We start from the raw sequence: 26,649 nt of genomic DNA, 5'->3' as shown, positions 1-26,649 counted from the left end.
CATCTGCCCAGTACCTAGACTCGGAAGTCCGTGACAAGCCGTTTTTCTCGCTGCAGTCTCCCGGACCCCATGTCGAAAAATTGGACCATGGTCTGAGGTGTTTCGTAAAAAGATATGTCATTCAAACGAGCCCGTCACTTGACCATTTTCCCTGTGTCGCTGTCAAAGAACCCTTATCATACATAAAAAGAAAAACCAATGGAGCAAAAAACCAAAGAAACGCTGCGAATATGGACACCATATCGCCCGAACAACAGCTCCGGCAACCCACATCACCCAAAGAACAGACCCAATAGTTACCAAGAGAAACCATTGAAAAACCCTGAAAGGGAGCACGATAGCTGGAAGAAGAAGCCCGGTAATAAATGAGGTCACCCAAAACGAAGCCGCGATGGTGAATTTGACCGCCCAAAAGCAAAACCCAACAATGGTACAAAAGACGAGGCATCCAGCAGTGCGTTTCATGAAAGATCTATGAGCTGGATACTCTCGAACAAAGGGATCCAGCTCCTAACCACGGCGGCGAGTCGTGGGGCCCTTGCTGCGAGGTCTCGCCGTCGAGGTCGCCGCAACTTCAGCGTATGAAGGGGCGAGAGCGCTGTTGGCGGGAAGGGCCTCCTTGCGCTTGCCCTGGGCCTTCGCCGAGGGCGCATTCCAGTAGTACACCATCTGGAGCGCCAACACCAAGTTGAGTGCAAAGCCAGCCACGAAGCTGTAGAGGATAACCTTGTCGTCCACCTCTTGAATTGTGGTAAAAATGCGGGTGAGCGAGCCGAGGAGGTAGTTGAAGACCTGTTCATTCACCGCCGTCAGCATATTGTTCTCCCATCTTGACACTGCAACCGCCGAATGAACTTACAGTGAAGGCACTGAGCTGCCCAGTACCTCCCTGGCTCCAAATGGCCGCGATCTGGGGGATCTTGCTGGCTACACTCATGCCCCCAGCTCCAACCTGCAACCAACCCAGCTCCTTCATGCCCAAGGTCTGCTCGTTGAAAAGCGTGACGGCGCTGGCGGCCAGAGCAGCAACAAACAGACCCGCCATGCTGGCCTTTCCACTGTAGTGCAGGACCAAAACTGTGATGAGCACGTTCTGGGCGAGAACCATGGCCGTCTCGCCATAAGTGCTGAAGGGGAACCCGTTCCGAACATTGTATGCCAAGCTGATCAGGTACGACGAGGTCTCGAGCAGGTAGGCGAGGAAAGAGACTCCCGAGGCGGACTTGGACTTGACAAGCTTCACAATTTGCGGCACCTTGACGATCGCTGAGGCGCCGACAATGCCAATTCCGAGACCCTTGCTAATCGCGTACTTGAGGCATTCGGTGTCCTCCACGTCAATATCGAGAAGCAGAGATTTGTAGCATTTCTCCCCAATGATCGAGACGCCCAGGTCCCGAATCGGGACAGGGAGGTTGTGGGTTATCGGTTGGAGGGCGGTGCGTACGGCGTCCATTTTGTTGTACTGAAGAAATAACCAATAAACCAATGAATAAACTATCGCCTGAAATGACCGTATGAAGTAAGAAGAGAAGAGTAGTGCGTTGTAGTCTTCGCAAGCTGCAGCTGTCAAAAAAAGAGCTGTTGGGCTGGAAAGTTGAAAGTAATTTGAACGCGACGGAAAAGTGCAACGTCATGAAATCACCAGTTTCCCCGAGGGAGGAGCTCCACACTCTTCGGAACCGGAGACCCACTTTATTGTGCCAAGCCCGGGCTCCTTCCTTGACCACAGCCGGAAGGGAAGGGCCGGAGTGCAAGAGCAGGAAGGAGCAAATGTAGCAGATCATCCAAAAAGCCAAAAGGAATTGAACGTATCGGGGTTCGAACCCGGGACGTTCTCAGGGAGCATTGTATCATTCGAACCCGTTCACCTGTCATATCATTGTAACAGTTTCAAGGCAACGAACATTTTGCAGCCGAGACGTCTTAACACTAGACCATACGTCCTGTTTTGTTATTACATGGAACCAATCTGGATCTTATAAGCTTCGGTTTCAGGTATCGTGGTTGCCTAGGTAATGCTCCTGCTCGTCGACGAATAAACAGATATGTCTGAAACCAGTGCCAGCTGTGGATAGTGTCGCCGTCAACAACCGTCATCCCGAGATGAGGTTGCTTGCCACCTGAACTATCCCCCGTTCCCCTCTTCACAGCAAAGCTACTCCAAAAGCACCCATACTATTTGTCGTCAGGGAGCTCCTCGAACCGTCCCTCCCGCATGGCCTGCTCCACGGGATTCTGCACATCGATGATGCCGGTCTGCTTAAGCCTTTCAAACAAAACAAATAACCTCTCCGCTTCCCTCTCCTTCTCCTCATCCGTCATCTCTGGCAGCTCAGATACCCTTTCCGTATCCAAGAACTGCCCAGTGATGGGGTTGATCGGCCTCTTGATCTCCCTCACGCCATCCTCGCCTTCCACTTCAGTCTCGCCGCCCTTGTTGAGCTCCTCCGGGGTGAAGCTGATGTTGTTCTGGAACAAGAAACCAGAAGCATATCCATAACCAACATTCTTGACAAATTTGTGCGGGTTCCTATTCGACAAGTCAAAATACAAGTGTGCAATCGCTTTGCCTAGCTCTGGAGCTTCGGGGTTGGACCAGTTCTTCAAGAGGTGGCCCTGCAAGGTGTCAGCCTTGCCGAGGGCGTCTTCGCGATCTTTCTCTGTTGGCAGGAGAGCAGACTTAATGGACTGCTTGACGGAGGCCGGGGCATGCTCGTAGACCAGGGAGAGGGCGCAGACCAGAGGAGTGACGATTTGCTCGAGATCTGGGTTCTTGTAGGCCTTGATAGAGAGCGAGAGGAGCTTAATGAGGCGGTCTGAGAAGCTGGATGGTGAGCTGTCGGGGTAGAGGTACTCCTTCGCGGTTGGGGTTGAGAGGTCCAGGTTTAGGACGGCGTTGACTGCGGGTCCAAACGGCGGTCCAAGAGGGGTCTTGGTGTGGGGGGAAGGTAGGTCAAGACTACACAGGATAGTGATAATATGAGGAATTGCTGGTTCGAAAGAGGCGAGGTGATTAGGAGAGAATTGGCTGACGTTGAAGGTAAGTTTGAGGGTTTCTTCTAGGGCCATTGGATCCATAGGATTTGCAGTGGTCGATCTGTTTGTCGAGGAAAGTCGTTTGGCATGCCTCGCGAGGTGATTGGCTATGGAGTCCGCCAGGCCGTGCTGTGTAATGAGCTTGGGGAGGTCGATATTGGTGTTGTATGTGGAGATAAGAAGCAGCCTAGCCACAAGAAACTCATCGTCGGAGTTATCCTCCTTCAGCTTCTCACTTGCTTTGGCCGCATATCCAGTGTCGACGAATCTTTGTCGCGTCTCTGGTTCAAGAAGAAGAGCATTGCAAAGTATCCTGAGGGCGCCGCGCGAGGTGTTGACTGACGTACTGTCAAAAGCATGTCTGACTAGCGTCTTGATGCCTTCCTTGGTAAAGATAGGATCTGCACAGTTGGGGTCCCGGCCATATATCTTCAGCTCCTCAAGGATCGACTCTCGTCCTATTTCAAACTTGTTAGAGGCAATCTCAAGAGCCGCTGGGAAGATAAACCAACGTTGAGGTGCTAGAGAGCTGGTCTCAAGATCCTCTGTCAACGACCCCAAAAGCTGCTTCACAGCATCTAGTTTAGCTACCGGAATCTTAGCCCTTGCGTTCATCAAGTAGCAGCCCAGAGTTTCCCTTACCAGGCCCTGTAAGTCTTCCGAAAGAAGCAGATTGTGCCATAGCGACTGTGATAAAGTTGGAGATTTGATTCTAGGATGGGTTGTTGCAACAATAAAGAACCACTCCAAAAGCTGGGTACCCCACTTTAAAAGATGGCCTGGCTGACGAGAATTTGTGCTGGCGTGTAACTTGAGATGCGGCAATAAAATATAGGAAGAAAGTGGAAGCAAGCTTTACTCATGAATGGTTTATACCGGATTCCAAGATGCCCATACTGGCGGTCTGAAAGTGAAAGAGCGTCGGCGACAACTGGGTGGGGCTATTTCAAAGGCAACTGTCAAGTACAAGGTACATAGATACATACATAGCCGTCGCTGGGAAAACACTGACTAGACCCTCCAAGCCGGCCTTGTTCAAGTTTTGTATTGATGAATGGAGACTCTAGACCAGATGCAATTAATTTCCAACAATGTGGAAACCCGCAGTGGAATGTATGATCTTTTCATCAAGTTCAATTGTTACATGGTACAAGTACCTGTTGGAGAGATGCATCCCCAGAAACGATGGGGGCTGAATGTGGGGCTGTCACCTTTGACAAAGTGCAGTCGCGACCTGACGCGTCCAAGGACCAGGGGAGACATGGCGCGACCGCGTTAAAAGTCTTAATTGCCCAAGGTCTTCCAGCGGCTCAACCACATAGACACATTTGCTGTACGACCAAAGCCGACATCACGCTCCTTACCGTCTTTTTGTTGCTGGGCCGCCTTTTCATCGCCGCCATCGCCAGTTCTGTTTTCTAAATGTGTCTGCCATTTTGTCAGTCTTCGGTATTCAGGTGACGGGTCGCCAGGTCTTTGGGTTTCTGGGTCTTTGGGTTTCTCTCCATCGCTCTCGGCGCAGAGCCTCTCTCGACAGTTCGATCCGCCGAACATGTCATCTCCTGCCATCCTGTCTACCGCCCTCAGTATTCTGCCACCACGACCCCCAACTCCCCCGAGAGAAACACACCATGAGCCTTCCGTCCCATTCAACCATACTCTTGGCTCCCTCCAGTCCGTCCACACTCCACCGGGACATCAGTCCCCAAGCTCCTCTACCACAACGAACTCGACCTCGCGCCGCCGCAAGAAGGTTGGGTTCTCCGCCCAAACCGAATATAAGGAGGCTCCCGTCTACGGGGAAGGGGGTGCAGTGAAGCAACATCCTACGCCGGTTTCCCTCCCTCGAAGTGCGTCCAAGCCCATCAAATCGATTCTTAAAATCACAAACCACGCCCCAAACCTTCTCGACCCATCCAGCAGCAACCCCTGCGATCCATCCAACCCGAAAGTCAACCTTGCCGCCATGCTCGAATCCACAATCCAGCAACTGGCCGGAGGCGACCGCGAGTCGAAGGTGGATTCATACGAGATGTTGACCCGGGCCCTCAAGACATCGAATAACCTACCAGACCGCGTGGCGTTGCAAGAGAAAATGGGGCTTTTCATGCAGTTTATTCAGAGAGATATTGTCTCTAGGACCTCGGAATCTGCTCTGGACTCGATACTTGTGAACCACGCCCTCAATATGCTCATCACATTTCTTCACTTTCCCGCGATAGCCTCGTCCATAAGCAATGATTTTGGCATTTTCATTGTCGACCACTGCATTCGGTCCTTCGAGGACCCTGACACTCCCAAGGATATCGCCCGCCGTCTTATGCAAGTTTTGTCCGTGCAAAACTTCCCAGCAAAAGTCATCACGGCAGAAAGAGTTGGGAGAATAGTGGCATCATTGCGCCGGATCGAGGAATATCTTACAGGCAAGAGCATCGTCCTGTCCCGCATCTTCATTTACCGGAAGCTGGTCAAGCAATCGAGGCAATACATGGTAGTTCATTCAGACTGGCTGATGGATCTATTTACCGATATGCTCAGTAATCTGAAGGAAATTCGATCATCGGCTATCTCTTTTGGTCTCGAACTGGCCTTTACTATCGGACACGACAAGGCGTTATCGAGAAAAGTTGTTGAGATTTTCAATACCAGTTCTGGGGACCAAAAGTATATCCAGTACTACTATGAGAGGCTCCAGGCTATGTTCAAGGAGAAACAAGACTCTGTAGTGGTTCCAGATATCTGGAGTGCGGTCCTACTACTGCTTCGCATTCCTCTAGAAAAGTGGGAGCATTCGCGCTCCTGGCTTCTTCTCATTCAGGGCTGTTTCAACAGCACCGACTTTGCCACCAAGATCGCCGCCAACCGTGGCTGGAACCGTCTTGTTTACTTTGTACAAACCGACGATCGGTCGTTTAACAAGAACATCTCGACGCTGGTCACGCCCCTGACAGGGCAGTTGGGGAGAAAGGGTCCTGGAAAGATGACCGAGGAGTTGCGGCAGGCAGTGTTTGGGTCCATCTGCAATCTCCTGTACTACACGTTCAAACCGAACACCAACACAACACTTCTGGATCGATACTGGGATTGTAGTGTCAAGCCTATCGTTGAGAAGCTTCTCGACCCGGCCTCCGAAGCTGCCGCCGACAACCTTCAGCAAGCCACTGCCATCCTCGCTGGACTGTTTGACAGCACGACGCCGCGGAGATGGAAGGAAGACCGCATTCAGGACAATACACATCTGAAGCCGAGCGAACTTCCGCCTCTTGATTCGAAATGGGTCCGACACAGTGTTGGGAGGGTCTTTCCTCTGATAGGAAACATTCTTGAGCGAAACTTCATTGCTCTCGCCCAAACGAACACCACGACATACAAGCTTTGGGAGACTTTGGTGGTTACTGTTGCTTCTGCCGCGGCTAAGGAGATCAAGGTATCAAAGGATACCACCAGCTTTGTTACAGAATCTTTTAATATTCTGCAAACCGTGTGGAAGCAGGGGGTTCCTGAGGGGAAGGGACCAGAGTTCCTTCTCGCTGCACAATCGTACTTGAAGCTTATGTTCAACTCTCTGGGGTCATTACCGTTTACCGAGAAGCCCAGCAAAGCTCAAGGGGCCTTGAAGGCCCCTCTCTACACGCTCTTCTCTAACTTGTCAACACTCCCACCTGGTGTATTGGACGATCAGGATTATGCGGATTTCCTTGGTCAAATTTTTGCCCCTTTCTTCGCCTCAAAGGCCGACAAGGCAAAGATGGACCTGGCACAAGATCTCCTTGCAACCATTCCCCAAGAGACACCTCGCCCTTGGGGAACGTGGCTGCTTGTTGCTGAGCAGATCACTCCTTGGCTCGATCCACAACACCACAGTCACCACTCAACAGGATCTGGGACTGATACTCCGGTTGGCAATGAATACCGTGACATTGTCAAGGTACTCGAACGCGGCATCAGGTCGACTCCGAGCCTCCCCTGGAAGCCTTGGGAGTCTTTGTTCTATGCGCTATTCGAAAGAGTACGAGAAGAGACTGGAGATGCAGGAGCAGCGATAGTTATCATTGAGCCCCTATCCAAGGCTTTGATGGACCAGATCACTCTCGGGGGAACTGGAGGCGCGTTGCTCCCGAATACTATGAGATGCGTGGCTGAACTCATCTCCGTTGCAACACAGCCACGGGACCGGCAAGCTGTGGATGCAGCCCGGCGGCGTCTTTGGGGTACTGCTCTTGCTGGATCTCGTTCTTCCTCTTTTGACACGTTTGACAACCTCTACAAGGCTGCCAGCGAAGCTTTGGTAAACAGGTATACCACATTTGACACCACCGATACCGATCCGATTATCCATCTTCTCAAGGAAGTTGGTGGCTTCTTTGACAGGTGTAATCGCCAGTTGTTCCTGAGAACATTGGCCACTCTCCAGGATGGTATCATCCCCTGGCTTCAGGACAGCAATCGACAGCTTAGCAGTCAGACTGCTTCTGTCTCTGCTGCAGTGAGTACACACACCCCGGTACTTTGTTGCTATGTTCCTAACAATGAGTAGACCAAAACCCTCTGGGATAAACTAGCCTCGTTGATCACTGAGATCGAGCAGCCAGCTCAGCAACTCGACTTTCTTGAGCGGTTCTTCTGCGCGTCTTTTGCTTCTAGTCATCGGTCCATTGTCAACTCTGCCGTTTCTTTGTGGAATAGGCTGTTTGAGAAGGTTGGGCATCTGGAGTATCCAGAGGACCTCAAAGCATCACTCATCCAGATGCAACTTCATACCGACATTGTTTTGCCAGGTCTCGAAACTGTCAGCTCCCAGTTTGCAGGCCAGCAGCAAATGCTGTTTACTGAGTCGTCCGAGGACTTCAGCCTGCCGAGGATGTCCACTCGATCTAGCAGCCGACGCGGAACTCCGCGGGCAACCTCGTCACCAGCGAGATCACCAGCGTCTACTCGGCTTACCCCGTCGACCAAGCGCCGTGTCGACACATCACCTGTCAGAAAGCTGGCTGCTGCCAATCGTCGGAAAGCAGCGCCAAAGCTTAGACACGATGATTCACAGATCCAATTTGCAGCCATTGGCCCTGCCGCTACGGAGATGAATGCACTCGAGTCACAGGCATTGACTGAAAGACAGAAGGAAGTGCGCGAACGACAGAAAGAGAACGCTGCTCTTTTCCCTGAGATCAGGTCGAGCCCAGGCAGGTCAAGGAGACATGCCAAAACAACCGAGGAAGGGACATCTCGGGCTCCAGAGAAGATCACAACACCCCAAGCGGCCACCCCTCAGCCAGATGCTCGGTTTGATGAGTATGTCTCGTCAACGCCGACCCCACGCCGAGGGCAGCCGTTGATGATTCCGGGACACGACATGACTGATCCGCCTTCATCACCTCCAGAACCGAGACGCAATCCGCTAGCTGCTGAGATAAGGTCAAGGTCTGCTAGTCACAGTTTGCTTGAGGAGTGGCAGTTCTCTTCCTCGCCAATCTCAGGGTCACCTCTTCCTTCCCGCCATGCTGTCCCCGATCCATCAGGTCAAAGTGGTTTTGTCACCGTGGTATCACTTCCCACCCTTTCTCCTCAAAAGTCCGTCGCTGGAGAAGAAAAGGAGGAGGCACGGCTGCCAGGGGAGGATGGTGATCACATGGACGTTGACTCTACCAATGGGTCCCAGCTTCCGGGACCGACTGAGCAGGAACGACACTCAACACCGCCCCAGGCCGTGCAAGGTCCTGCTCGTCAAAATCCCGAGCCTAAATCGGATGAAGTTTTTGTGGACGCACGCTCAGGTCTTCTTCCGACGAGCCTTAGCCGAGCAAGGCGGTCCGCAGGGCCAGCTCAGTTGACTGCCCCGGCAACGAGCCAACGCAGCAATGCAGATAACACCTCGTTTGAAATCAGCGAACTCGACGAGAGAAGTCTGCTCCGATTGGTGGTTGAATTGGACAATGCGCAAGTGGACAGGCAAGAATATCACCAATCATCTGCCTCCCCCGACTACACGGGGCCTAAGGCGGCCCCTCGGGAGTGCATTGTGGTTGGTGATAGCCCCAAGAAACTCGGCAAATCTATCCCTATAATACCACCAGTCACCAGAAGACTCACCAGGTCAAGCTCGGCAGCATCACCAGAGCTGGAAACGATCCCTAGCTCGCAGCCAACGGGACCACAAAGAGGCCGGCCGCGCAAGAGAAAGAGAGGATCTACCAGAGCGCAGGATCCTAGCAAGAGAACACGTCTCGAGTTCACCGAGACGCCGCCGCCGGTGGAGGAGCACGAGGTCCCAGACAGCCAACCCCGGCGAACACAGGCACCTCAGCAAGTTGCTGCTCCTGCGGAGGTGAAGGCCGAGGAAAACCCGCATGAGCAGTCCATGTCGGAGATTCCCAGCTCCTCCCTTGAATTGTCAAGTCCTCCGGTGTCTCCTCTTGTAGAAAACACGACAGCCCTCGGCTCACCCGAACTCGACAGCGGAGCAGCCATGGACATGGAACACCAGCACCTGCATCATGACCCCCCCACCAGCGACGACGACGAGGTTCAATCCCAGATTGCGCTCGAGTCCTTTAGCGCTAGTCAACGTCTTGATGACGACGATGAAGAAGAAGAGGAGGAGGAGGAACCCACCAATTCTGTCACCCACCCACCAGCAGCAGAAGAAATGCAACTTGATGAACAACAACGAGAAAAAGAAACCAGCCCAGCCTCCACTGTGGAGGCGAGCGCGGAAGAAAGGGAACGACATTTGGAAGACAACAAGGAAGAAGAAGACCGGGCAAAGGCCATCATGAGGATGTTTCGAGGGGGGTTGGACACGCTGAGGTCGGCGAAGCTGTCGATGGAGGAGGTGTATGAGATTGAGGATATGTTTCGGGATATGAGGAGGGAGTTGATTGAGGCGGAGAAGAGGGCTAGAAGTAACTGAGCAGGGTGCTTGTGGTTTTGTCAATAATTTCTCCTGAGTGCACAGTTTTGGCGTTTTGGTTTTGGGTTAGGTGATATCATGGCGTTTTATTGATGGTTAGGTTTATGGTGTTTAAGGGGTTAAAGGCGGATTGGGTACATATTTTGTATCTCTGTTTTGTTTCCTTTTTGTATCAACCAAATACTTGTGGTGGTGAGGGGGGAGCAGTGAAGAAAGAATGTGTATAAGAAACGGGGAGCTGTAGGGATAGAAACAGAGGAGAATGGCGTGAAAGGGGGAGAGAGAGATAGTCATATATACCCAAGGGTTTACAATTCAAGCGATCAAGATTTATTCGACCAGTTTGAGGAGCAGATTAATCACATGGTGAGCTTCTGGATTCAGGGTTCTACCTGGTGGACGTCATAAATACCTTTGTACAATCACCGTTATTGATTCTGTCCCGAGGCTTCTCCCAACGATAGCCTCATATGGAACCTGCTTATCTCCCAGCACAAGCAACCATGTCCACAAGCCAAGAGCAACATCATCTAAATGGCATTCACAACAGAACAAGGTCCATCATTCAGCCACTTATAAACAAATTCACATTGTACAAATTTGCAAAAAAAAAAAAACACATCCACGAAAAGACTAAAACAAGATGCCTTTTGGCCATCCCACCATCCGTTCGGCCCATTATCTCTCTCTTCCTCCCCTTCCCCGCGTTCCCTAGGTATATGTAATGTATGTTGTGAACGCCGCCAAAAACAAAATTGTCACCCACCATCCCCAAGTTCACCACCCTTTTTGGCCCAGTGATTTTCAATCCTCATGATGGATTAAGAAATGTTTCTCTTCCTAAACACCACCCTTGGAGTCCCTGTTCCGTGAGCCTTTCGTCTTCATGATACCCAAGCCGCCAGCTGATCCACCGTCCCTCTTCATCTCGTATCCTCAGATCATCGTTGGCGTCATCGAGTGAGGTGTCAGGAAATTAGCTCGAGAATTTCCTCGTAATCTTGGCGATAACTATTCCCCTTGTTGTCAGCCAAAATCCCACATCCAAAACACCAGTCCCAAGTTCCCCCTTCCACCACCCCTCATACGAACAAAAAAAGAAAAAACTCACTATGCAAAGCAACCACACTAAAAATAAACACCAAGCTCAACACCAGCACAACAACCGGATCAACCTTGAGCCCGGGGCTCTCGTCGGTATACAGCCTCAGCATGGTGCTGCTCGAGCCTCCCGCGCCCGCAGCGCGGGTGCTGTTGGGTCTGGCATTGGCGATCTTCTCCTTTTGGTCGGCAGCAGCACGGCGGCGGATGGCGGTGCGGGCGCCTCCTGGAGGGGGGGGGGAAGACGGGCGGGCGCCGGTTGCGACGCCTGCTGGGCCGCCTGTGGGAGAGGAGGGGGAGGAGGCGCGGGGGGAGGACTATTTCTTGTTTAGTATCGTCATCATCTTCATTGGGGGTGGTGGTGATGGGGGATGGGGAGGGAGGTACCATTGTTGGTGTGGTGTGGTGTGGTGTGGTGTATGGGATTAAACTTGGTAGAAAATCAATTGAAAACGTCGAAAAGGCCGAAAGAAAAGGCGTCGACGGTGATTGTGGTGATGAGTAGTGGTGGTGGTGGTTGATGACGAAGAAAAAAGAGAAAGTCAAAAGTTGTCGCGGTTGGTGAAATTGGCCAGCAAGCAACAGCACCAAGCTGTCCTAGCGAGCACGTCGCCCGATCTGTCCCCTAATTGCTACAGCCTGGCCCGTGCGCGTCAATTGAGGCCACGGTTTGGAAAGAGTGCAGGGGACCGTGGGGACTGCAGGGGCTTGGCGGGGAGTGGCGCATAGGCCAGTGCAAGGTCAATCAGTGGATTTAACCTCAAGTTGCTCTTACATGAGAGAGTGATGAATTAAAGATAATCTGACTGATACAGTTCTAGTGGGTGTCTGGTGTGGGTGATCTTGGATCGCAAGTTGGAATCATCTCAGGTTGTAGACCGCACTGGATCGAAATGTGAGTAATCAACAAGAGCAAAGCATGGCTGCCAGTTCCAACTATATTCCTCTCAAAGCTCATTTATAACCACTATCCCTACAAGAATGCCCAGCTCCCCACGTCCTGCTCATCAGTATATATCCCCTCAGGGACCCTTGACCTTCCCTCTCTTTCTAGAGGCTCTCTCTATGCCTCCCCACCAGCCGTCCTCCGAGCTACCCAAGTGGAGGTATAATAACAAAAAGAGCACAATGCGCAACAAATACCCCCCAAGAAGACAAAACCCAAAACTACATCAGACGAATCAACAGATCCCAACTACAGAATATAGTGAGGAGCAAGTAGGGTACTAAAGTATGATGGTATAGTTGTAGTATGCGTGATATGGAACTGGGCTGGAGATGTGTACTGTGTGAGAAACAAAAGAAGCAGAGCAGCAAAACACACCCTCTCCCTTGATCTCAGTTCGTTTATGTATAGTCAATTGATTGGTGTGGTTGGTGTGTGGTGGTGGTGTTCTTTAGAAAAATTGACATAAGAAAGAAACCAAAAGCGAGAAAAAAAAAAAGAAAAAAAAACAACCAAAAAAAGGCTTGATATTTGACAATGCTGGTCTCTTCTCTTCCCCCCTCTTCCCTTCGATTTCCCAGCTTGGCCTGCTAAACCCAACAACGGCAACAGATTCCCCTCTCCACCCCGCTCCGCGAGAGAGAAAAAAAGGAAAAAGACAAAGAGAAAAAAACGCGAGAAAAGAAAACACTGGGTCGAAACCGTCACCCGGACTTATAACCAACAAACTCCACCACCCCAAGAAAGAAGCGTTCCCGATTTTTGTATAGCAAACTTGGAGACAGAGCCAGACCATCCACTTGACTACCCACTTCCGCCTCCTCCTCCTGCGACCAGAAGTGTAGCTCAAGAAAACGAAGTAAAACGCTTCAAGTAGGGTTCGGCTCTCTGCCCCAAGTTTGGTTTCTGCCTCGCCGGTCTAAACAAGGCCCCTGAAAGGTCGTGACGGGTTTCTCAGTGAACCCGTCACGTTGAATTGTTGTGAAGATTAGACAGTACCGGCGTATCGACGCCATTTTTTTTGCTGGCCCGAGGAATAACGTGTAGTAGAATGAAAGGGTATCGGCTATGAAAAGGAAAATTCGTCTTAAAGAGTGACATCGAGGACCAGGCTGACATCTCGTACATTGGGAGTGGCAAGGTCTTCGAGGACTGGAATTAAATCCAGCAATTCGTTATCGTGGGCATCCGAGAACCAACTGCTAATCGGGACGGCGTGTTGAGGGTGAAAGATGTACGAAGTCGGCGAGTTGTCAATGATGATGGTGTCCTTGAGGTCACGGCCAACTTGCGACAAGTCCTTGACGTAGTTGCCCTGGTGATTGTAGCAACTCTCGCGGAAGAGGCGATGGTGGACGACGTTGTGGATGTCCAGCTGGTCGAGTAGCGGGTCGCCATACTATTTTCTTGTCAGATGCGAGCGTTCAACGGTGACCTGGAACTCCATCCATACCTTAGACACGGAGGCTGTAAAGACAACAACCTCGTAGAGCTCGCCAACCCTCTTCATGAACTGGTCGACTCCCGGTCGCTTGATTACGTAGACGTTATGGAAGTTGCCCTCGATCTCGACAGGTATCGTGAAGTCGGCTTGGTTGAGGATCTGGTGATCATTAGAATATTGCCACCAGTAGTTCATGGGACACAAGGTCTTACCTTAAACGAGCTGTGGACAAGCGTCTCATCCAGATCAAGAACAAGGCATTTTCTGCCCTTGTGCTCTGGCCTTTGGGGAGGCAGAAGCCATCTCTCCTGCTGCTGCTCAGACGCAAACACAGCTGGGTTTTCCACTGACGTGGATGTTGGCGCATTCGGCACTGCCGGCACAGGCCCTGGGGGCGGTGGAGGAACCTTGGGAAGCTGCTCGTCCGCGTTGTTTACGGATCCCTGGGCGTTCTGTTGCCTTGAGTTGTCAGCGTCGGGCATAGAAACATCACCTTCTGCATCCTTTTCAGAAGCATTCTCGTGAATCGTCTCGTCGGCGCTCGTAACGCTGTGTGGGGGGTCCACCGAGATGGATGGGTTGCCGGATCCTGCGCCGACAAGCGTCGTCTGCTTCGACTCGCCATCGCGATCACCCACTGTAGATTGATCCTGAGTGCTAGCACCAGAGATCCGCTTTCCGTTCTTCTGGGGCTGCGCAGCCGACTGTGGTGCTTGCTGACCGGGCTCCTTCTCAGACAGCTGCGTCTTGCTCCCAGATGGCTGCTCTCCCGATGGCGTGGCTGTTCGCCGGCTGGCTGTGGCAGGTCGAGCGGGGATCTTGTCGAGACGATGGGGGGCCTCAGCCTCCAGCCCATTGGCGTTGTCCGGAACACCACAGCATCCAAAGATGGCCAAGAATCCGCCCTTCTTCTTTTTATGAGAGGGAGCTGCCGGAGAGTTTGGCTCAGACTGTCCCGGAGTGGCTGTCGGCCCTGTTACCATGCCTAAACGGTTACTAGATGCGCTTCCATTGCGGTTTTGGCCCAACATACTGCCTTTGGATTCCTTGGAATGTCCGCCGATGCTATCTCTGGGGTCGCTCGCAGTTGCGCCGCTCAGGCCAGTAGCCGTCGGTGAAGCTCTTTGAGACGATGACCGTGATGGCACGGGCAAAAGACCCCGACCTTTCTTCCCATCCTCGGCTGATAGCGTGTCCTTCTCCTTGGAACTCCCAGGGGCCGTTGGCACCCTCTCTTCAGTGCCCCAAGCCATTTTTGTGTGTAAGATATACGAAGACGAGTTAGAACCTATCCATTGCAGTAGTTAGCACTGGCCCTTCAATTCACTGCAGCCGACTCGAGACCGCGCATTGTCGGATCTGAGCTCTGGGGCGCGATGGCGTGTTTGGCGTGTTGTTGGGCGCTGCAATGGGACACGGCAGGTCAACAACCTAGTCGAATTGACCGCCGAGCACCAAAGCTCCCCATCACCGCACAGCCACCCAAAGCCAAAAAGGTCCCCAAACGCGGTCGCATGTAATCACCCACCCACCTTTAAGATTCAAAGATCGGATCCAAGGAACACTCGGCGCGACCCAGCCCCTATCTCAGCGGAGTATGGCCCTTCGAGGCCACTTCGCTCGTCCCGAACCACCTTTGCCTAATAACTGTCGAAGAAGCCGTTGCTGCTGGTTGGTGCGAATGGAGCACGCGAAGCTCTGCGGTGAAGAATACAGCTATGAAGAAAGAAAGTCGCGAGAAGGACGATGCGAACCGTGATGTGACGGTCAGTGCAGACGGGAAATTGGCGCGCAGACAAGGCCGATCGGGAAAGGGACCGAGCACACGACTGGGCGTGTTTCTTGTCGAGCGAAAGGAACTGGCAGTTTCGAGACAAAAGGGACGAAGGTGAGGAGGGAAGCTGTCGGACCAAAAGGGAGCCCGCAGATGGAAGAATCGCACGCCGGAGACCAGACAATGGCCTTGGGGATGGTAGAAGGGGAAAAAAGAGGATGGGCGTATCAGCGGCTGAGGAGGGACGTGGTGGTGGACAAGCGAGATGATGGAGTTTAAAGGTGATGGGTCTGGTTCTGGGATGGCTTGAGTGCAGCGCAGCAGCAAGAGAACGATGGGGGAGCAAGGAGGACAAGACAGGATTAGCGGATTGCCCCCAGGGAAAATTACCCAGCCAGCCCAGTAACTTTGCGGCTACGTGGTGCACATAGCGTGCTATTACCAGGCGATAGTACCTGCCGCGGCGCGTAGAGCCAACAGCTGCCATTTGGCTGGTTTCAAGGCGTCTGGGCATTCATTCTACTAACACGTCTCATCGCGGCCCAGCAGCAGCCAAGTACTTTTACCCAATCAATACTTCTGCTTAGTTTAAATCCGTCCCAGACCCGCCGCCCACAGAAGTTCAACTTCTGGCCGGCCCTGGGCAAAGTGGGTGCTGAGATGGAAAGGTTGTCTGTCTGGTGTTTGCTGTGAGATTACCGCTGTTGTGTTGTGTCGTGTGCAGAACTGCAGCTTTTGGAGACCTATGTGCGAACCAAAGAAAAGGAATTGGAAAAGAAGCAACACATGCGCTTGGCTTCTCAAGCAATGGCAAGGCAATGCAACTGGCAGCCCAAGCTGCAGACCGCCGGCATTCAACAGCATCGCTATGGTCAATTTTATAGGTCAAGGGTTCCACGGCATCATGGACCCTCCTCTGCCCCTTTCCACTCCAAGCCTTTCGAGACTGGAGACTGTAATCCAACACCATTCTCTCTGAAAACCATCAAAAGATGAGGCGAATACGCAGCCACCTGGCAGAGCGCGTCGTTTTATTGCCAGGGCTGAGCTTGATTGGGGGCATGCGTTGCCATTTGTCGCAACCCTCCGTGACTGCATGAGAGCCCAGTCGCCCAATTGCCCAATTGTTCCAGTGTCAGAACCTCAGGAGATATGCATTCTCTCCACACTCGAACTGGAGTCTGCAGGCAACCCCCCGCAAGACATCGACTGCTCCGTCTTGCCCGTCATGGCGTGCGAGCGGTCCGCATTGCTTCGGCCGGGGACTGCTGGAAAGGAGCTGCACCCGCTCGAGACCGGTCCTCGGCAGGGGATGCTGGAGAACATTGGGCTGTTGGAGGATGCCATGGCCAAGCCCGATGTGATTGGCCATGTTACCGCCCGGGACGGTGACGGGTCAGCACCAGAAGAACAACCACGCAGCCAGTCACCACCTCTGCTTTTGTCGCTGTTGAGATTGAGACACTGGGGTTTCCCAGAGAGCCTCTTGTTTCTGAAGTGACAGTCATGGATGTCTGGTCCCTGACTGCCGGGTCGTCACAGAGAAAGTTCGGACCCGGATCTTGAAGGGCCGCCTCACGGGCCTGGCTGCCCCGCACCACATCTTTCCGGTCTGCAATGGATTGGCGAACCGGATGGAAGCTGGCGTGCCATCCCGTACGGGTGCCCGAGACTTGCTATGCGCCTCCCGAGAGCCTTGAGCAAAAATAGGACACGAGTCCTAGGCAAGGAAGAGCAGAAAAGCCCATGTGAAAATGTAAAAAGTAAAAAAAAAACCTACCGTTTCAGATCGATCTGTCAGCCTTTGAACAGCTCGGGGGGACTTCAGTACTTTCTCCACATATGCAGTACATTCCCACCTTGAGCCCACAGAAAACTCGAGCCTGCCTCGACATAGATGGGGAGTTGGAAGTAATTATTCATATAAAGAACTTGATATCTGTGTTGCTGTGCGATTGATATATCGGTTGATCGAAGCGGTGCTTGCCACAACCTGGAACAGGCCTCTCCATACATCGAAGACTCTTTTGGAAAGCCCGGAACAAGATCTTGATGCACGGTGCGAAATGTGGGTAAATGCCCCGCCCCTTTCAGTGAGGATTGCGGGGAAAACCCACTGGATTGGGCAGGTCGCCGGGTCTTAGATCCCCAAGCAGCACGCCTGGGGGGCGCACCTGACCAGGAACAGTGGCTTGCTTCCTGGGGGCGATGACGTTGAGCACGCAGCATGCTGTGGCTGGAGCAGCGACACCTCGGGATATTCACATGCCATTCTTTATGCGTCAAACAACAAGCCATAACCGAAAGAACAAGAGAAACACGACATCCAATTCTAAGCGATCCTCTTCAACACAACGCTTGCTAACCCGATGTTTACTCCGGGACCGACGCACCTCGACAGCCCGACAACAAACACAAGTGTCTCTTTTACAGTTTAAACCAAAGCCACGTCCACCCGCCGTTTTATCCCCAAAACTCTACCTACGGCTCTCGGTTTCCGCCTCCTTACCAACCACTATCTCAGCTACACCACATCACAAATAAACAAACAACGACACGGTATATAAGGGTCCGAATGGAATAGAGTGCTTGAGCCCGGAGGCTCGGGAGGAATAACAAAACTACACGCCCCCCTCCCTTTTTCGGATCTCGTCGCGTGCAACAGACGACGACGACGACGGTCATGGCAGTCCAGTCAACCCTCCGGCACTCGGCCGCCGAGGAGGCCATTGCCACCTTTGTCGAAAAGTACGGCGAACTCATCCGCACAAAGCTGCGCAGCACGTCCAAAACAACGCGCCTGCTATGCACCCTCGCTCTCGCCACCTCCATCATCCTCGCTGGCGAGGGCACCCGACGGAAGTGGAAACGCAAGCGTGAGGAGCGCGAGACAGGGAGGAAACTTGTGCGAACTAACTCTTGGCTACACAACAAGGACGGTTCTCGCACCATTTATGTTCCTTACAAGGATGGCACCTCCAAGGTTGTCATCTCGAGTACCAAGCCGCTCACCTTTGAGGCCCATCGCAGACTGTTCCTTAACCCACCTAGGGTATCTGGGTTGGGAGATGGCCACGTCCCGGCAGCACAAACCAAACCGGGTCTCAACCTCGCCTTCCTCCACCAGTTTCTCAGTCTCATGAGCATCATGATCCCCCGCTGGACAAGCAAAGAAGCAGGTCTCCTCGTCAGCCACGGCGCCTTCCTCATGTTGCGCACCTATCTCTCCCTGGTAGTCGCCCGCCTAGACGGTGAAATCGTCCGTGATCTCGTGGCAGGAAACGGGAAAGCCTTCCTCCTCGGTCTAGCCAAGTGGTGCGGTCTCGGTGGCTTTGCCTCTTACACCAACGCCATGATTAAGTATCTTGAATCCAAGGTCTCGATCGCCTTCCGCACCCGTCTCACCCGTTACATTCACGACCTGTACCTTAACGACAATCTAAACTACTACAAGCTCCACAACCTCGACGGAGGCGTCGGCCAGGGAGCAGATCAGTTCATCACCCAGGATCTCACACAGTTCTGCGCCGCTGCCGCAAACTTGTACTCTTCCCTTGGAAAACCGTTTGTTGACATCTGCGTGTTCAACTACCAGCTCTACCGCTCGCTCGGCCCGTTGGCGTTGACGGGTTTGTTGAGCAATTACTTTCTTACCGCCTCCATCCTCAGGAAGTTGTCTCCCCCCTTTGGCAAGCTCAAGGCTGTCGAGGGCAGGAAAGAGGGTGACTTTAGGAGCCTGCACGCGAGGTTGATCGCCAATGCGGAGGAGGTGGCGTTTTATGGCGGTGCCGAGATGGAGAAGACGTTCTTGAACAAAGAGTTCAAGAGTCTGAAGAATTGGATGGAGGGGATTTACATGCTCAAGATTAGGTACAACATCTTGGAGGATTTCATTCTCAAGTACAGCTGGAGTGCGTATGGCTACCTTTTGTCGTCACTGCCTGTTTTCCTGCCTGCTTGGGGTGGGCTTGGGGGGGCGACAGAGGTTGCCGGTGCGACTGCGGTTAAAGGAGGGAGGGAAAGGGAGAGGATGAAGGATTTTATTACGAATAAGAGGTTGATGTTGAGTCTGGCTGATGCAGGCGGGAGGATGATGTACAGCATCAAGGATCTGAGCGAGCTGGCTGGGTATACCAGTTGGGTGTACACGCTTATTTCTACTCTGCACAGGGCGCACGCGAATGCGTATTATGTTCGCGGGAGGGAGAACGAGCTGTACTCGCTGAGCGATGTGCAGGGGACGATCCAAAAGGGGTTTGATGGGGTGAGGTTGGAGAATGTGCCGATTGTGGCTCCCGGGTTGTGGCCTCAGGGCGGTGAGGAGTTGCTCGAGAGCTTGAGCTTGATTGTGAGGCGGGGGGATCACCTGCTGATTTCGGGGCCAAATGGGATTGGAAAGTCGGCTATTGCGAGGGTGATTGCGGGGTTGTGGCCGGTTTATCGGGGGTTGGTGTCTAGGCCGAAGAACAATGGGGAGGATGGGATCATGTTTTTGCCTCAGAGGCCGTATCTGAGCATCGGGACGCTGAGAGATCAGGTTATTTATCCTGACGGGGAGGCGGACATGAGGGAGAAGAGGAAGAATGAGTATGATCTCAAGAGGGCGCTTGAACAGGCGAAGCTGGGTTATTTGCCTGATCGAGAGGGGGGGTGGGACACGAGGAAGGAGTGGAAGGATGTGTTGAGCGGTGGTGAGAAGCAGAGGTTGGCGATTGCGAGGTTGCTCTATCACGAGCCGCAGTATGCGTTTATCGATGAGGGGACGAGCGCGGTGAGCAGTGATGTGGAGGGGTTGTTGTATGAGACTTGCAAGGAGAAGGGTATCAGTAAGTTTTTTTTTCTCCCCCGTTTTCCCTACCTACAACTAACATTTGTCCTTTTCCAGCCCTCATTACCATCTCCACCCGCGCTTCGCTTAAGAAATACCACACCTACAACCTTGTCCTCGGCCTCGGCGAGCGCGGAGACGAGTGGGAGGTCCAGCGCATCGGCACCGAACGCGAGAAGATGGCTGTCGAGAAGGAGCTTCACGATCTGAGGGAGAGGTTGGCTCAGGTGGAAAAGTGGAAGAAGAGACGGGAGGAGATTGAGACGGAGCTCAACAAGGTCTGGGTTGGTGGTCAGGAGGAGGAGCTAGGCGCGCCTGCTTATGTCGTCGGTGAGGAGCAGCAGAAGGAGGAGGAACAGGATCGACAGACGGAGGCGGAGGAGACGCAGGATGAGTACCAGGAGGCGCAGAGCAGGGTTATGAGTGACGATGAGGGGGATGAGACGGAGACGGAGGAGCAGAGGGCCGGGACGGAGGGGTCGGGGATTGTGGTTTAGCAAGGATTTTTCGTGTAACACTTTGTAGTAATGTTGAATGCGAATTGGATATTTGAGGTATTGAAGGGGATAGATATTTATTTTGAATTTGTGTTTCCTTGTAAGCTGTTGTTAACGGATTGGTTCAGTGTCATGATAAGTGGTGGTCTCTTGTGGGACGCGTGATTTACAGCAAGCATACTTGAATCTGGGTTGAATGTCTACACAGCTATGCGCTTGAATTACCTATGACTAGGCTATGCGTCTGAACCCAGATGCCCGGTAGGCAGTTCAACTCCAGCCTGCCACTGCTGTATCATTCTGAGCTCTGGACCATGCTGAGGCAACTACTTTCACTTTTCAGATAGCTATCAGGCCTACCTGAAGTCATAAGCGAGCCACGGCTGTCACCGGCCCTCTTTCTGGGAGACCTTCTTCCTTTCTCATAATTCAACCCCCTTCTGCAACATTCAACCAACTCCCCAAATACTAACGCCCTCTTCTTTCCGAACCAAACTCCCGGATACCTACAAACCTATCAAGAGGTGTCCTTCTACAATCAAACGTGACAGGCTGTCATCCCCTTGACGTAACCATGCATCATCATCGGGATTTGTGCGCCCGCTCGCGTTTGTTCTGCAGGTGGTCATACCCTTATTATTTTTGCTCTACATCCTGGCGACTTCCTCGGTCATCAGTCTTTCTGTGAGACAAAACCAAGAAAGGATGTGTACGTGTGCAAAATGATCTATATGTTGTGGAACCAAAGGGAGAAGGGGGGTGTTTGATGGATGGATGTATTTACCCGGGACTTTTTTCAAACATCAAAGGTAGTGTAAGAGCTCGCGCAATAAATAAAAAGAAAACAAGCTCTGCGGGTTGGGTGAGTGTTTCGTCATACGGCAGCTTTTTTGGGGGCCGTTTTGTGCTCCTGGGCGGAGGTGGTGAGGACTGTGGCCTGAGGCCTATGTCGGCTCCATATGCCGTATTCAGCTACGGGATTCCAACCAGTGAGGATCAACAGGTTGACGTACGAGGAAAAAGAGTGTGTGTAGGGCTAATGCGAGCTGCATGTCCCACTGGTTCAGACAGATCAGGGGATGGGCCAAGGAAGAAGCGGCCACGCGGGAGGAATCGTTGGTTGACCCTTCCGCAAAGACGGGCCTACATTGCGAATCTAAGAGTCAAGGGTCCAAGAGGGGCGCGGGGGGGCCAAATCGTCATCAGTCGAAGAGTATTGTAGAAAGTAACGATTGTCAAAGATATTCTGGACTCGCCATGAGCAGGCAAATCGAGAGCTGGTCCGATATCGTCAAGGTAATCCATTGCCAAGGGAAATAAAGAGAAATGAGTTCCCCGGGCGAGAGATTCCGTCTCCCGTGCCGTTGAGGAAGAAGGACGGGTAAACTCAACGCGGCGCAAGCGAACTGTCTGGAAGGCCACAATGTCTTAGATTCTACCCCACACTCCCGTTCTCCTGGGGACTGACCGTCACTCCCATTTTCTGTACGCGATGGTCAGCGTGGCATCCATGACCTTAAAACCCACCGAATATTATGGACGAATAGTAACCAAGCAAGGGACTCGATTCCGTCCCACTGGAGCCGGTCTGGGAAGCTTCTGGCGCTTCGACTTGCCTGTGGCCAACCTATATTGCAACCACACTGTCGGGCATGTAACGTCTGAAAGGAGCAGGGCGGCAGGTCGGTTCAGGACACTAGGAAGGGGCGCATCTTGTCGAGGGTCTCTTGTTCGCTTGATTGTGGTCATGCGCCGGTAGCTAAGCTTTGATGGCCTAGCTGTTGCACAGATTACTCGGCTTACGACCGATGGCCGCCACAAAGCTTGTTGTAGTGTAAACAGTCTTGTAAGTGTGTGAGGTGAGAAGTGTGAAGAAGTCTATTTTGAGGATATTCAGCATGGCAGTACCTTGGTGGATCGTGGCAAACCTCACTTTATCCGCTAGGGCGGGCACTAGGAAGAACGGCAGTCCAGCTGCTTGCGGGCTCCATTAGAGTTGGCAGCTAGAATTGGCGGACGTCAAGACTTTACATAAAAACCGTTGACGAACCCCAGAGCTGCCGGGACTCGGAAGACTCGACAAGACGACGGAAACAGGAAGATGCTGAGCTCGGTTACCACTCAACAGACTACCCGAGGTGCATATGGTGCATTGCTATGGCATTCTTTGTAATTCAGCCGACTGTCTTGTTGATCACCATCTGCCGCGGAGTGCCACTCTCATCACCTACTAGAGCTGGGTGGTTGATGACCCAACAATTCCTGGGCAGAAAGTGAAAGCGTGACGATGACGGCGGCGTTGAGAGGTGGAAAATGTAGGCTGTGGAGTGGTGTGAGTGAGGGGAGTCCCGGCGGACCTTTGAACCTCTGTTTGTGGAGGGGCTCCATTGTGGCCCCACCCCCGCCGAGCACTCAACTACTTCTGGAATCGAACCGGATCCTCTGGGTTGCAGTCGGGTACTTGGCAATAATCCCACTGTGGTGTAAGGGTGGAAAGTACATACAGGAACCTGTCCATCCAGGTTGAGCTGCATGTCCCAAGGCGCCTCAACGTCCACTGCTCCTTCTCTCGACATCTCCTCTGCCGTAGCTCCTGGCTTCTGTCCACACCCTAACTGTCCAGACCTCCGTCCGACGGATGTTTCGAAAGCTCAGCCCTTCTTTGGCCCCAATTGTCATTATCGATAAGCCACCGTCCAAGGGTCGCAGCGCCGAGAGCTAGCTTACCTTGTCGATTGCATCAAGCATCTTGATCCTGCGCATCTTTCTTCCGAGTATCCGTATCCACCCTTAATCTACCCAGACGCGAAAGATCAAAGAGGAACATATCGAATACCGCATACCGCATACACATATTCGGATCACACGAGCAAGAACGCGCTGCGGCATTGGCCCGATCTTGCGACTCCAAAGCCATTGCGCAACCCCTACGCGCATACGCCATCCGTCTTCCGAGCGTTCCCGTCGAGCTTTGCTCTAGTCCGTTCCATAGCTCCTACATATATCAGACTCGTCAACACACATTCGGTTGATCCTACTGCCGCCCCGTCCTCACGACGACGGCTCTGCGGCGGTCGAATAACGACCGACCCTCCCCGCCTGACAAGTGACGCGCCGCCGGGTTAGCATTTTTCGGCGCTCACAATGGCGGGGTTCTTCCAGAAACTTAAGGGTGCCGGCACTGTATGTACACCTGTGATTAAATGTTCCGAGCGCGGGTGTTTGTTTAGGCTCGCTGCTGCGTGAAACCCGATGCTCAATGTCGGTGGTCTTCTACCTAGGTTACTAACACTGGCCCTAGGCAAACTCCAAGTCTGACAGCACCACATCGTCAAAGGGAAAGGCAAAAGAAAAGGATGATCCCGCGCTGGACTTGACCCCGGTGGAAAGGCTTCTCCAGAATGCCGGAGCAATTAGGCCAGATGGAAGTGACAAGTTCTTTGGGTTGGAAAATGTGAGGCTTGCTTCATACGAGTTAAAAATCCATGTCGTGAAGCTAACAACTGTGACTTGTTGTAGTTTGGAAACACATGGTATGCCCAGGTTGGGAGACGGGATTCTGCAGACAACAACTAACCCTCCAGTTCAACAGCTACTGCAACTCAATACTACAGGCACTCTACTATTCCGAGCCTTTTCGAGAAAATGTCCTCAACTATCCTTCACTCCCCCCGAACAATGGCCTCAACGGCGCATCCAAGAAGGTTAACGTGACAATACGAGAACCGGTACAGCCTAATCCAAAAGACCCAAAGGGTAAAGCACTCTCGGCGCAAGCAAAACAGCGCCAGGTGTTGGGAGGCGGGCAGCTTGCGCCCGGTGGCGTCACACCTGTGCGTCCCGAGGACAGGCCGGATGCGCCCGAGTATAAGAAGAAGCAGGCCATGATCAAGGGTCCAGTGCTGGAGCTTGCGCAGGAGAACCCGGATACATACGGCATGCAGGAATGCACATTCACCGGCCTTAAGGATATATTCACGGCCCTTATCGAGAGCCAGTCTCGTACCGGTGTTTTAAGCCCCCAGCGGTTTCTGGAAATTTTCAAGCGGGACAATGAGATGTTCCGAAACTCTATGCACCAGGACGCCCACGAATTTTATGGCCTAATCCTGAATGATGTTATCGCCAACGTCGAGGCAAACGCTAAGCGCATGCGGGTGGAGCAAGCAGAAGGGAGCGGCAAAGACGGCCCACTATCTTCACCAGACACCGCATCAGTACACAACAGCAACGCAATCGATTCAAGAACTCCAGCGGCCGGGTGGGTGCACGACATATTTGAAGGCGTTTTGACATCCGAGACCAGATGCTTGACCTGCGAGGCAGCCTCGCAACGAGACGAGACATTCCTGGATCTATCGATTGATCTCGAGGAACACTCATCAGTAACGTCATGCCTACAGAAGTTCTCCGCTGAGGAAATGTTGTGTGAACGTAACAAGTTCCACTGTGACCATTGTGGTGGCTTGCAAGAGGCTGAGAAGCGGATGAAGGTCAAGAAGTTACCAAAGGTGCTGGCATTGCATCTGAAAAGATTCAAGTATACAGAGGACTACAGCCGGTTACAGAAGCTCTTCCACCGGATAGTATACCCTTATCATATCCGTATGTTCAACACTACAGACGACGCCGAAGACCAGGATCGGCTGTATGAGTTATACGCGGTTGTTATCCACATCGGCGGTAATGCTTATCACGGTCACTATGTGTCGGTTATCAAAACCAAGGATCGGGGTTGGCTTCTGTTTGATGACGAAATGGTTGAACCGGTAGACAAGCACTTTGTCAAGAACTTTTTCGGCGACAAACCAGGAATGGCATGTGCCTATGTATTGTTTTACCAAGAGACCACGTGGGAGAAGGTACGGGAGGAGATGGATGCCGAAGGGTTGGATCAAGTGCGGGAAGCAAGTGAAGCGGCAGATCTCGCAGCAACCACAGTGACGGCCGAACAGACCAATGGCACACACCCGCCACCACTGACGAGACTGAGCACCCAACCGTTACCAACTCTGGAGGAAAACGAGACGCTGGCCACGTTGGAGCAGACAAAGTCGGCACCGCTCGACAGTATAAGCCCAGTGTCTGTACTGACCTCGCCAGTAAAACAACCAGCCGGACCAGAAGGCTATTGCCACCCCTTAGTCGCCGCCCCACCACCGGGATCAGCAGTCATGACCAAAGCCGACGAGGCAGCAACCGTACCGGCCAAGTCCAAGGAGGAAATCAAAAAGGAGCAAAAGATGCAAGAAAAGGCTGAGAAGGCCCGGAAAGCAGCTGAAAAAGCAGCCGAAAAGGAGGCAGCTAAACTCGCCGCCAAAGAGAGACTGTTCGACAAATCCCGCGATTCTACAACAGAAGACGAGGAAGAAAAGCGCCGGAAGAAGGACGCCACAACAACCGGGTCTGACTCATTTGCTGCTGTGGACAGCCCCTCTGTTGAGAAAGACAGCAACAACAAGTTCACCCCAGCGGGGTTCTTTAACCGGGCAGGTCGGAACAGCAAGACGATGACACGGAAGAGTCTTGCGTTTCTCAAGACTGGGGACAAGGACAAGGAGAAGGACAAGAACAATGCCGATAAAGCGGATAGGAGTGACAGGAGCGACAAGACGGAGAGCAGGGCTAGTACTGCTGCTGGGGAGTCGTCGAGTAATGGTGGCCATGATGCTGTGCTGCCTCCTGTACCGGCTTTGCCTTATCTGAATGGTGTTAGGAGCAATGGGACTGCGGGACAAAACGGGCATTCTTCCTCTTCTTCTCCTGGGGTTGGGCCCTCACGGTCGGACACGGCGCCACCCGAGTTGTTTGGGGGGAGTCCAACGAAGGACAGGGACGGTCACAAACCGGCTTTGATGGAGAGGTTTACGTTTGGGTTGGGGAAGAAGAAGAGCGGGAAGTTTTTGGGGTTGTCTTAGAGAGGCGACTTCGAGGATAAACATGGGGACGGCAACAGCAGGGGGTGTTGTTGGAGGGGAGGGTGTTGTGATGAGTAGTGTGGGATCGAAAAGCATGGGACAATAGTTAATTGTTAATGATTGTTTTCATGGGTGTGGGGGGGAGGGTGTATACCAATATTCTGTGTTTCAAAAGAGGTTGGTTAGCTGGGC

The 26,649-nt window shown here is 52.7% G+C and overlaps 9 protein-coding genes across 9 annotated transcripts; 3 read left to right on the top strand and 6 right to left on the bottom strand.

Moving 5' to 3' along the window:
• Nucleotides 1-510: 510 nt before the first annotated feature.
• QC764_103910 (uncharacterized protein) lies at nt 511-1,456 on the bottom strand (the record flags this gene model as incomplete). Its single annotated transcript, XM_062941632.1, has 2 exons — nt 511-792; nt 860-1,456. The coding sequence occupies 2 exons, from the start codon at nt 1,454-1,456 to the stop codon at nt 511-513; spliced, it is 879 nt and encodes a 292-aa protein (XP_062804510.1).
• Nucleotides 1,457-2,178: 722 nt separating this feature from the next.
• On the bottom strand, nt 2,179-4,156 carry QC764_103900 (uncharacterized protein; the record flags this gene model as incomplete). The annotated part of the gene is made up of 3 exons (XM_062941631.1): nt 3,682-4,156; nt 3,552-3,626; nt 2,179-3,497 (listed from the first exon to the last, which is right to left on the bottom strand). Exons 1-3 carry the CDS (start codon nt 3,719-3,721, stop codon nt 2,179-2,181), a joined length of 1,434 nt encoding a protein of 477 aa, XP_062804509.1. The 5' UTR covers nt 3,722-4,156.
• A 112-nt stretch (nt 4,157-4,268) lies between these two features.
• Nucleotides 4,269-10,290, top strand: QC764_103890 (uncharacterized protein). Its single transcript, XM_062941630.1, has 2 exons — nt 4,269-7,525; nt 7,577-10,290. The coding sequence occupies exons 1-2, from the start codon at nt 4,592-4,594 to the stop codon at nt 9,947-9,949; spliced, it is 5,307 nt and encodes a 1,768-aa protein (XP_062804508.1). The 5' UTR covers nt 4,269-4,591; the 3' UTR covers nt 9,950-10,290.
• A 297-nt stretch (nt 10,291-10,587) lies between these two features.
• SBH1 (Arf guanine nucleotide exchange factor sbh1) lies at nt 10,588-11,847 on the bottom strand. The gene is made up of 3 exons (XM_062941629.1): nt 11,438-11,847; nt 11,061-11,367; nt 10,588-10,960 (listed from the first exon to the last, which is right to left on the bottom strand). The coding sequence occupies exons 1-3, from the start codon at nt 11,438-11,440 to the stop codon at nt 10,926-10,928; spliced, it is 345 nt and encodes a 114-aa protein (XP_062804507.1). The 5' UTR covers nt 11,441-11,847; the 3' UTR covers nt 10,588-10,925.
• A 127-nt stretch (nt 11,848-11,974) lies between these two features.
• On the bottom strand, nt 11,975-15,963 carry QC764_103870 (uncharacterized protein). Its single transcript, XM_062941628.1, has 5 exons — nt 14,973-15,963; nt 14,474-14,728; nt 13,653-14,413; nt 13,450-13,599; nt 11,975-13,395 (listed from the first exon to the last, which is right to left on the bottom strand). Exons 2-5 carry the CDS (start codon nt 14,691-14,693, stop codon nt 13,084-13,086), a joined length of 1,443 nt encoding a protein of 480 aa, XP_062804506.1. The 5' UTR covers nt 14,694-14,728; nt 14,973-15,963; the 3' UTR covers nt 11,975-13,083.
• A 1,098-nt stretch (nt 15,964-17,061) lies between these two features.
• On the top strand, nt 17,062-20,626 carry PXA1 (ATP-binding cassette long-chain fatty acid transporter pxa1). Its single transcript, XM_062941627.1, has 2 exons — nt 17,062-20,040; nt 20,100-20,626. Exons 1-2 carry the CDS (start codon nt 17,898-17,900, stop codon nt 20,537-20,539), a joined length of 2,583 nt encoding a protein of 860 aa, XP_062804505.1. The 5' UTR covers nt 17,062-17,897; the 3' UTR covers nt 20,540-20,626.
• A 693-nt stretch (nt 20,627-21,319) lies between these two features.
• On the bottom strand, nt 21,320-21,591 carry QC764_103855 (uncharacterized protein; the record flags this gene model as incomplete). Its single annotated transcript, XM_062941626.1, has 2 exons — nt 21,320-21,502; nt 21,553-21,591. The coding sequence occupies 2 exons, from the start codon at nt 21,589-21,591 to the stop codon at nt 21,320-21,322; spliced, it is 222 nt and encodes a 73-aa protein (XP_062804504.1).
• Nucleotides 21,592-22,072: 481 nt separating this feature from the next.
• On the bottom strand, nt 22,073-22,288 carry QC764_103853 (uncharacterized protein; the record flags this gene model as incomplete). Its single annotated transcript, XM_062941625.1, has 1 exon — nt 22,073-22,288. The coding sequence occupies one exon, from the start codon at nt 22,286-22,288 to the stop codon at nt 22,073-22,075; it is 216 nt and encodes a 71-aa protein (XP_062804503.1).
• Nucleotides 22,289-23,010: 722 nt separating this feature from the next.
• On the top strand, nt 23,011-26,457 carry QC764_103850 (uncharacterized protein; the record flags this gene model as incomplete). Its single annotated transcript, XM_062941624.1, has 4 exons — nt 23,011-23,722; nt 23,841-23,993; nt 24,059-24,072; nt 24,132-26,457. The coding sequence occupies exons 1-4, from the start codon at nt 23,684-23,686 to the stop codon at nt 26,455-26,457; spliced, it is 2,532 nt and encodes an 843-aa protein (XP_062804502.1). The 5' UTR covers nt 23,011-23,683.
• Between the last annotated feature and the right edge of the window lie 192 nt (nt 26,458-26,649).

The sequence above is a fragment of the Podospora pseudoanserina genome, chromosome 1, assembly GCF_035222485.1.
Source record: "Podospora pseudoanserina strain CBS 124.78 chromosome 1, whole genome shotgun sequence".
NCBI lineage: Eukaryota > Fungi > Ascomycota > Sordariomycetes > Sordariales > Podosporaceae > Podospora > Podospora pseudoanserina.
The sequence above is the reverse complement of the archived record's forward strand: the minus strand, read 5'-3'. Positions and strand labels throughout refer to the sequence as shown.

Excerpts from the sequence above, each read along its gene's own strand:
- PXA1 (XM_062941627.1), top strand. The coding sequence starts at position 17,898 with ATGGCAGTCCAGTCAACCCTCCGGCACTCGGCCGCCGAGGAGGCCATT. Across the intron at positions 20,041-20,099 it reads TTGCAAGGAGAAGGGTATCA|CCCTCATTACCATCTCCACC; the intron begins GTAAGTTTTTTT and ends GTCCTTTTCCAG.
- SBH1 (XM_062941629.1), bottom strand. Across the intron at positions 10,961-11,060 it reads TAGTGTGGTTGCTTTGCATA|TTATCGCCAAGATTACGAGG; the intron begins GTGAGTTTTTTC and ends CAAGGGGAATAG.
- QC764_103890 (XM_062941630.1), top strand. The coding sequence starts at position 4,592 with ATGTCATCTCCTGCCATCCTGTCTACCGCCCTCAGTATTCTGCCACCA. Across the intron at positions 7,526-7,576 it reads CTGCTTCTGTCTCTGCTGCA|ACCAAAACCCTCTGGGATAA; the intron begins GTGAGTACACAC and ends AACAATGAGTAG.
- QC764_103870 (XM_062941628.1), bottom strand. The coding sequence starts at position 14,693 with ATGGCTTGGGGCACTGAAGAGAGGGTGCCAACGGCCCCTGGGAGTTCC. Across the intron at positions 14,414-14,473 it reads TTCCAAGGAATCCAAAGGCA|GGCCGACAGCCACTCCGGGA; the intron begins GTATGTTGGGCC and ends GCATGGTAACAG. Across the intron at positions 13,600-13,652 it reads TTGTCCACAGCTCGTTTAAG|ATCCTCAACCAAGCCGACTT; the intron begins GTAAGACCTTGT and ends AATGATCACCAG.